The sequence below is a fragment of the Montipora capricornis genome, chromosome 3, assembly GCF_036669925.1.
Source record: "Montipora capricornis isolate CH-2021 chromosome 3, ASM3666992v2, whole genome shotgun sequence".
Lineage (NCBI taxonomy): Eukaryota > Metazoa > Cnidaria > Anthozoa > Scleractinia > Acroporidae > Montipora > Montipora capricornis.
In genome coordinates, this window is record NC_090885.1 from 9940878 (window position 1) to 9950877 (window position 10000).

Genomic DNA, 10000 nt, shown 5'->3' on the forward strand with positions numbered 1-10000 from the left:
TATTCAATAGTTTGTGAGAAATACCATCCAATCAACGGATTACCTTGTTTGCTGCTCTCTGAGTCTCATAATCGGCCTTATTCCAAAAGGAACATGATGCATTACTCTTGAAAATGACACACTCCAAGTCAGCACTTAATCCTTTCAATGAACTCCAGTATCTTTCGAATCTTGCTCATTTAAAATGAATCCGTAAAAAGATTGTCATCCTCCGCCATCTTGGATAACACGTGAGAGACCAGACTGGGAACTAGTGAGTCCTTTTCGTTTTGGTCAGCGGTCAGCGGTAACCAGTCCAGCTCTTACAGGTTTTGCGCGGTTTTATTCAAACGTTTCATCTACGATCACGCTTTTGTTGTGACGATTTTTTGGTTAGTTTTACTCTTTAAATGCTGATCCAGGCAAGGAAATGCTCACAACAACTCAAGTAAAAAGGTAAGCGTTAACTTTAAGCGAATAACATTTGATTTGATGCCTTATTGTCTTCAAAATTTGGAACGATTTACATGCATGTAGAATTCACATTTTCACACCTTCGAGTCAATTTGTGAAGCAAGCAGACTCTGACAACCCTGTAAAAAATTGGTAAACCTTTAACAAAAATAATGAAGTTAGGTCAAATGGTGAAGCAAATGATTTGGAAAAAAAGTGCTCATACGGCAAGTTACATGTATACGATTGACAATTGATTCCTTCTCGTAAAAATGCTATAATTTCTGTCACTTTAACTATTGTAATCAATGCAGAAAATGCCTGAGAAAGCTTTTATTGACGTTTGTAAGTAGAGACCCAAATTTATGAGTCTACTCTTCACACACTTTAATTGTAACAAAAATGATCAGTGATTTAGAGGAATCACTACATGCATCATTGAAGTATATGTACTGTATTTTTTTTAGTTGCCATGAAAGAGTATAAAGAGACACTTCGGAAAAAAATTCTTTGATGGGACAGCAGTGAAAGCTCCTTTACAGCAGACAAAAATGCTTAGCAGCCAGTTATGGTTTGATGTATTTGGGGATCTCCCTTTGCAGACCTGTGGTTTAACTGAAATGTTTTAAAGCTTTTTTTGTTTTTAAATTTAAAACAAGAACCCAATCGATCCAAAGATTTTGGCATGAATTAAATGTTTAGGTTCATGCAATAAAAAAATGTAACTGCTTTGAAATCTGTAGTCATTTTTTTTTGTCTTTGAGCTATGGTGATAACTGTTAATAGCTTGACTACAGTGGATTTTTTGTAGTTTCCAGCACATTTCTGATTTGCTGGAATATTAATTTACAGGAGCAGGATATTATAACCTTGTTTCTTGTGTTCCATGTGTGCACTAGTCCTTCTATTTCTCAAATTCAAGCATTAGGCATGAGATGTGTAATTCCAATTTCAATACTGTTTAGAGGCTAATCAAAGCCTATTTGCATCATATACATGTAATATTTTTATGTGAGTGCTATGTGAATGCAATTTTGCTATGGATCCTCAATTTCAGTTAGGTAGATTCTATTCACACTGTACGTAAGTGCTATGAAATAGTTATGTTTGTCCTATTTCTGTGTTTTATTACAGCTATGTAGAGGCTATTTGTAGCCTATTTACACCCTATGTTATCACTATGTACATGTAAGCATTCAGGCCAATGTCTTGGCCTTATCATACACTATATGTATGTGTTATGTATTTTCTGTTTCGAATCTATGTAGAAACTATGTAGAAACTATGTTGAAACTATTTTTATTTTTGGACACAGAAAACCCCATAACATAGCCTTCACATATGCTATGTACAGGTTCCATTTGACTAGCTAAAACATAGCATTTCCTTTCAAAATATATATGAGGCATACATATAACAGGCTTTGAATAAGGCCTCTATATCAAATATATGTACCTGTATATAACACCATTTAAATGTGGTCGTTACATAGGATTTACAAGGGCTTCTACAAGGGGTGCCAGAATAATTATACATTGTAGTATGACATTCCTTTTTATATCTTCTTAAAGCTCAAGATGTAACTTAGTAACTATGAGCCTGTAATAACACCAAGAACAATTTCCCATTGGAATCTGAGAAAATAAATTTCAAAGTTCACAGTAATTGTTCAAACACAGGTAAAATTTCATCATCAATTTCCTTTCAACATCATCTTTTAAGTGATTCATATGAACTTCAAAATTTGTTTCCACGTTTGGTGCTGTTACATGTAGAAATCACCTCTTTCGATAAGATATTGAGAACAGTCAAACAGAAGTTTACAGTAGGATGCAAATGATCATGGTACAAACGTTTTGTCCACTTGTTACTTGAACTGGATTCCTTCTTAATACCTTTTAATCTATTTGGCCAACAGCCTGCCTACATTTATGCAGACCATAATTTACAATGTAAAAGCACATGATCAGTCTTTTTCAAAATGATTTGGGAAATGTGCTGCTGATTATTGTGTAATACTGCAATATCCAAAAATGGAAAGGGACCTCATTAACAAATATCTCTCAAAAGAGAATTAAGGTACATGTAAAAACAACCAAATTAAAGGCCTAGGGGTAGAAATGGAGTAAAAACCCCTCATCTCCCTCTCCAAGTTGCTTATATCAGCAGAGAACTCAATTATAAGCAACTGGGAATCGTATGGGCTACTCCTGTGCATAGAACTTGGCATAATGGTTTAGCTATGGGTATATGTATTGTCCCATAGATTTCCCATAATTTATGTAGCAAGTCCTGGATCCTATGGAATTTATATGGACTTGAATCAAGGATCCCATAGCATTTCCATATCAAATGCCAGTATACCCAGCTACTATGGAAATTATATGGAATTTTGCCAAATACGTAGCAATCCCATAGAACAGGGTCAAGATCCTATGGTATTACTATGGGAGCATTTCCCATCCAGATTCTATGATATGGGAATGGTATGGGGCACACCCATACCATTCCCATACAAGATTCTATGGTTAATGTACGGATTTTTGCCAAATACGTAGCAATCCCATAGGAAGAGACAATAGAATGACAGTAGTTCAAGACAGTGACTGGGTATGGGTTTGCTATGGAAGGCAATAGCCCATATCAAATCCACATAATAAACATATATGGGCCATAGCTTTGCCCATACCATTTCCAAACGTGGACCATATATGTCCCATACCATTTGATTCCGTAAGGGTGATGCAGATGATGAAGCTGTGCTCTCGGAAGCAGAGGAAGTTGAGGCCGACTGGGGAAGTATCCATGACCCTTTGCAAAAGGAGGCACAGTCAGCAATTGTACAAGAGATAAGGAACTTGCGATTGAATGCCAAGAGACAAGCAGCAAAGAAGGTTGCAGAGGCAAGATTTTTGAGGAGAAGGAGGGGCAAGAATGTCAGCAAGATCCTGAAAGAGTGTCCAGACATTGGTCAAACAATAGAAAGTTATGTCAAGAGTGCTGGTGCTGGGGCAGACAGTTGGCGCAGGACAGGCATCCTCACCTTCGATGGCAATCGTAAAGTGCAGAAGAAACCAACGTTTAGCAGAATCAAAGAGCATCTGGAAATGGTATATGGAAGGAAATTTGGGTATGGTACAGTTGTTGAACTTTGTGTTGCAAGAAACAAGCGAAGAAAGTCATCTACACGCTATAGAGGTCTTGCAAGAGTAACGTGCAGAAGAGCAAGGAAAGGATTTACTTTGAGATACAACCCGGACCAGCACTGGTCAGCAGCATTTTACAGGGGACTGGATGCATTGCAGCTTAAGGATGGAAATGATATCCTGAATATTAACCGTGATGACCAAGCAGGCTTTCGTCTTGACACCCTTGCAACACACAGCAAACATGCCACATTATGTATCTCTGAAGGGGCACCACTAACAACTAAGTCAGACTATGTTAATAAATATCCATCCAGTCTACAGACTACCTCATACAACTTCTTGAGTACCGGAACGACTGCTGAAATTTGTGCTGGCATTGTCAAAGCCACACCACTGCACAGCAAGAATCCCGCTCAACATTTCCATGATCTAAATGCGATTGAGACCTATCCTGATGTGCAATCAGCTTTCTTCAACTGCCTCACCGGAGAGAGAAAGACAGAGATTTGTGTTCGTGTTGATGGTGGTCATGACGAGGGCCCCTCTCATAAGGAAGTCCAATTTTGGTGGACGTGCTACCATCTTGATAAAGCATCTCAAGTTCTCGTTCTTACAACAAGAGACAGTGGATCAAGTAACAAAAACAGAGTTGAGCTCCAAAATGGATGTCTTGCGCTTGGCCATTCCAATTTATTCATACCATCTACCTTGAATGGTTCATGTTTAGACTCACAAAGTGGTAATGTTGATGAAGCCAAATTAAAGCAGAACCTCAGTGATGCAATTGATGTCTACTTAAGCCGAGTGAATAAATGTCCATGCGCAGATACGGTCATACATCTTTACAAGGGTACAGATAGCGCAGAAAAACAAAAATTGAGAACAATGGTTAAAACATTTCTCAAGGGAAAACCCAGCTTGAAAAAGAAACTTAAGGAAGATCACCCTAGTGAGTACCAGTGGATAGAAGATGTGTGGAATCTTCGAGCACGTCACCTGGTCCCTGGTTTAGCAGATAAATATGTCTTCCATTTAACCTGCTGCTACCAAGATGACTGTATTCACCCTCTGTGTAAAGAAGGAAGGCCAGCTGTTGAACCACTTTGGTACCATGGAGGTCCCCCTCTCAGCTTCACCCCTCTTCCTGTACAAGATCCAAACAGGTAGGACAAATTCACCATTTACAACTTTTAGTGAACACTGCACATCAAAGTTGTACTTTTATTTTCTATCTCATAGACCATATGGCAATCCGGCTTGTAACAATTGCAAAGGATTCTGCTGTGGCCATTATATGATGCCTGAAGAGTATTTTGGCAGACATTCTGATGTAACCTTAAGAGTGTCTCCACCTCCAACAGAAGTCTTGAAAGAAATGTTTGGCAGAAGAAACCCTGAAGAAGCAGCTGCTAAAGTTTTCCTCCCACAAAATGAGGCAAGACCTTAATGCATATATTCAGAAAATGTTGATGTTATTGTGCCTTGACATTTTCCATTTCTTTCAAGGTATCCATGTGGTTTGAGCATCTCCAAACCGTGCAACAGAACAGAAAGCGAGGCGCATCAAAAGCAGCTAAGACAAGGAAACAAAGACAGTTGGACAAAAGAAGGGAGAATCAAAATTCAGAGGTCGGTTTCTGTAATTTTCAGTGCAGTTGAAAACTGGTACATATTTTCAAATCTTCTTACTAGGTTAAAAATGATGGTATCTTTTGCAATTTACAGGTGTGCCAAATTTGCAAAAGTGAAGATCCAGATGATGACCAAGAACAGATCCTTTGGATCCAGTGTGACACATGTAACATTTGGTACCACCAAACTTGTGTTATAGAATCTTGGCCACCATCACTCTGCCCTGCAGATGATGCAATCTTCTGGGACTGTGGTTCTTGTATTGCCGTAAACACCATCTGAGGTTAAATATCAATAATTACCAAGACCTGTTTCAGGCAGAAAATGGTCGCCCAGGGCGGGAATTTGACGTTTACTAGGTGCCCAGGGGTGGGGAATTTGACTCGGGCTCCCTTGAAAATGTCAAATTCCCGTGGGTCTGCCCGCCCCCCCCCCCCCCCCACCCTGGGGCTTAACATTGATAGGTGCATAATTGCAAAGAGGCTGGGGCAAGGATTTTATTGTGTTGTGGTCCATCTCTATGTGGCAGCCACCATGCACTAATACTTCGTTGCCTACTTCAGATGCACCAAAATCCAACTCTTTGTATCACTATGTGCCACGGTTACAAGGGTTTCCTTACACAATATTCCAATATTTCTTCATTTGGTCAATGAATGATATCGACAAACACCACAAATGGAGTGTGTGAAACAGTGGGAAGCTGCAGCTCTTTTAATTTTAAGGTAGAATGATCATACAAATCTTGTCCTACATGTAAGCTGTATTGTATGAAAAACTATTGAAAGATATATTCTTCACTGTAAAATAAATTATTATAAATTATATATCTATTTTTTTTCCAGGAGACAATGAGTTTTCAGAGACCATTGACAAAAGTTTAGAATGCGACACCAAGGAAGTCTGTGTCATACCCTACAAAAAGGAAAATGGTAACCTGGAGTTTGCCAGTTTTTTGGAAGGTGACTTGTGGTGTGAAATTGAGCTCCTTTCATTTTTAAAGGTAGATCACTATTGACACAATTCTTAGAGACTAGTACTTTATCGGAAGGAGAACAATTTATTAATGTTGTTTCAGTCTTTGTATCACCCAATACCGAAGGCCTATCTGCCCTTTAGGCTACTCTCTATGTACCCCAGGGTGGATAGCATCATCCACTGGAAAATATAGCTGTAAGATTTAATGCAGAACACTACCAAGTTTCTTTAAATATTTTTGAAGAAATGAATGTATATTTGAAGTGTGGGCTATAGACAATTTAAGCAACAATTGTCTCTTAGTAGACTAAAAAAGGCAGGTCACTCCAGTGTCAGCAGGATTCGAACCCATGTCCTCTATTATGCTGGTGCATTGCTCTGCCAACTGTCAGCAATGAAGCCACTCAGCTGGGACCAGCTGGTCAATTTCTTGGGCTTATTTTGTTCCTGTGAAGGACTTGGTGAAGCCGCCTGAATTTGTCAGGTGTCTATAAGAAACAATTGCTTAAAATGTCCAGCTATTAATCATTCGTCTATAACCCGCACTTCAAATATGCATTCATTTTCATAGAGTTCTTCACAGGAACAAATGATCTCAGTTGGTACTGTCATGGCATTGCACATTCATCGCAGAGATCATGGGTTCGAATCCAGTGGTAGCCAAAAAATTCAGGCTCCCGCAGTAGCCTGAATGTTTCATGTGTTGGCTTGTCCAGGGAGAATCACTGCTCTCGTTCTTATTCTTATTTAATCTCGTCTTTTCCTTCTTCTTCTTCTTCTTATCCCCTTTACATCAAAAGTATGACATTGTAGAGAAATGTATAACACATTTCCTCACTTGTCCCTGAGTTAACAGGGATGCAGACTCAAGTGTAGTGGTCATCCCTGCTATCCACCTCAACCTGTAGTTAAGTACAATGTATGAGCATGTGGGCTGAGTTTTAGTCATTCTCAAACAGGCTTTCCTCCAGGTACTCAAGTTTCCCTCCTCATCAATTTAATGGTCATTAGCCATATTTAGCAACTGGTTGAGGTGCCTTATATATTCCTTTGGCCTGATCTTGTTGAGCTGTGCCCTTCATAATTTCATCCTCAAGACTGCAAGTAAAATTGATTAGCTGGGCTGATTATCTGTCTTCCTCCTTTCTCCCCTTTGTACAGTGGTGTAGGTTGGCTTTGAATTGCCAGTGAACCAGAGATCATCTGATAATAGACATCACACAGTTGACTGCTTATTGGGGATTTATGCAGTGGATAATGTTGTTCTCCTTTTGAACACCTTTTTAATTGCTATCAGTCACACAATTTTGATCGATTTCTGTTATTCTTTTTTTTTTGCAGGCAAAAGACCCATGGCATACTACTCCAGAAGAAAAGCTAACAGTTGCAAAGCACCACAAAGCCAAAGGAACAGACTGCTTTAAGGTATAATATTTATTTATTAGAATGAAACTTTCCATAGCTAACCCTATTAATTAATGTCTGACCAAAGCTCAATTCAGAATGCTTAATTTTTCTCCAGTTTTCTCTCATTTTTTCCCTTTTTCCCTGCCAAACCATTTTTTTTCTCTTCTCTCTTCCTCTTCCCTCCCCTCCCCACCTCCTTCATATCTTCTCCCTACATTTCTTTACAAACGTTTGCCTGTCATTCCATTTATCTTAGCTTCAGTTCACCACTCCCGTCTCCTTGAATACTAGTTGGAAGGCTCATGAATAAAGTTCCCATATCAGATTGTATTTTTTTTCTAATTTTGCTCAACATTCCCTCAAAGTGTTTCTTGTGGACTCTACCTGCAGAAATTTGGTATTGTTTATTACAATCAAACATTTTACTTAATTTGACAAATAATATTTCAGGACAAAAGGGTCACTGCTTATTAATGATTAAAGTGTCTATCACCTCAAACATTCCTTTCCTCTCAACAATTCTCTTCACTTGTTTAACACTAATTCTTTGGTGTGCTTAACACTCTTCTTCAAAGTCACTGTTCCTAAAAGTGGAAAAATGGTTGTAATTTGATCTACATTGTACGACCATACAAGGAAGAGGAGTGGGTTTATTACCGGCTGGGTTGACGTCACAGACTGCTGTGCATTGTGATAGTACTTTGAAAACAGCAATGCAAAGTAATATGTGACATCAACCTGGTATCGGATCCATTGCCCTCCATTGCTTGGTCATGAATCAAACTATGACCTCTTTTCCCATCTTTCAATGTGAATAAAAAAGTGAATTATTTTCAATGCAAAATTCTAAAAACAACAAGATACATTTGGGATGATTTCGGAGAGGTGATAAGCAATAAATAGCCTTCCATTTAAATACATGTAGCTTCTTGGTATTAGTAAAAGTAATGTAAGGCTCCCAAATACAAAAATCAATAAAATAATGACATTAAAACAAAAATCTTTGCATCCGTCTTCACATCTCTTACAGGCCATCAATTGGCTTAGTGCATCCAGACGGTATACAGTCTGTAGCCAGGCTCTTAAGCAGCTTATCTTAATTGGTGACAAATTACCTGAGGATAGCAAAGATGAGTTTGAACAACTAAGAGTGTCGTGCCTCCTAAATTTAGTAGCATGCCAGGGAAAGCTTGAAAGGTTTGAATTTGTTGCTGAAAACTGTACAAAGGTTAGAAATATTTTAGTGTTAAGTAATTGACTTAAAGGTCATGCCCTCCAGTAGTTGTAGAAAAGTTAAGTTTAGCGCCAGAAAACAGCTTTACACTGTAGATCATCCCTGAAGAAGACACTTAAGCGAGGAGCGTCGAAACATCGGGTATTGAATCGTAACTTTTTCAATTATGTTGCATTCGTTTTAAGTTTAGTTTACATGATTTTTTTGCCTTACAGTTATTCTGCTTTTAATGGGTGCAAAAAGTGTTTGAAGTCGACCACTTTTTAACATAAAGGTTACTAACGTCTTCAAGCATATGAATGTTCTTCGTTTCTCTACTAAAAGTGAACAAAATTGGCCATTTTCTCCATGGTACTTCTGAGGCTCTCAGTTCAATGTGCCGTAAAACGTAGCAAACCAATGATAATCATTTGACTTATTACCGAGCTAGAAGGAGAAAGGGATCCACTCATATATGCAATCACAAAGTCCTCTTCAATGCAAAACATCTTCCAAAACGGATAGGCAAGGAGCATGCGACATTATGACAATAAGACAGACCCATAGATATAACTGGATCAGCCATGTCATTGTTACGATTACTACGTGTTTTTGTTCATTTATATTGTTCCTCTCTCTTCTATTGCCACCCGTGTCTCCTTTTACCCTTCATTATTGTTACTGTAGTTGATCCATGGGTCTGACAACGCATTTATTCCTTTATAGGTACTTGCAATGTCACCCACAAATCTTAAGGCTCTCTTCAGAAGAGGACAGGTAAGTTCACACACTGTCAATTTAACAGTGGATTGATTGACAAGTGGTTGTGAAGCTTTTGTTATGTATTGATGTGACACTTGCAAGTAAACTCAAGTCAAGGGCACCCAACGAGCAAACTTTGAGTGAGATTTCTAGGCTCTAGACTGTCTAAAGAGATGTTTTTATCACCTAGAGAAATTTGATCTGTTCGGATATCTTAGCTGAAAACTGAAGTGTCCGAGAATTTTATGGACCGACATCTTCATTTCAGAAATTGCTAGCTGAACGTTACCTTCTAAGGACTTCCAACCCGACCATTTCCTCATCCGAAACTGCTAGGTGACCTTTTCAAATGCCAAAAATTGCACAAATATCCCTTCCGAAAACGTAAGGGTGTACTTTTTCCTGGTAACGAATCTTTTAGGAAATG

The 10000-nt window shown here is 38.6% G+C and overlaps 1 protein-coding gene across 2 annotated transcripts in view; it reads left to right on the forward strand.

The window, feature by feature from the left end:
• LOC138042133 (FK506-binding protein 59-like) overlaps positions 1-10000 on the forward strand; it is an 18583-nt gene that overhangs the window by 2799 nt on the left and 5784 nt on the right. The window contains exons 2-9 of one of the 2 annotated variants that reach the window (XM_068887919.1): positions 1-435; positions 900-4744; positions 4821-5016; positions 5088-5210; positions 5307-5496; positions 6059-6216; positions 7533-7616; positions 9538-9588. The exon at positions 1-435 is cut by the window's left edge and continues 2469 nt beyond it. In XM_068887919.1, coding sequence (XP_068744020.1) covers positions 3540-4744; positions 4821-5016; positions 5088-5210; positions 5307-5495 — 1713 coding nt within the window. In that variant the 5' untranslated portion in view covers positions 1-435; positions 900-3539 and the 3' untranslated portion in view covers position 5496; positions 6059-6216; positions 7533-7616; positions 9538-9588. Of the gene's footprint in view, positions 436-899; positions 4745-4820; positions 5017-5087; positions 5211-5306; positions 5497-6058; positions 6217-7532; positions 7617-8628; positions 8827-9537; positions 9589-10000 lie in introns of those variants that run through there. The other variant, XM_068887920.1, reaches the window with a different exon arrangement.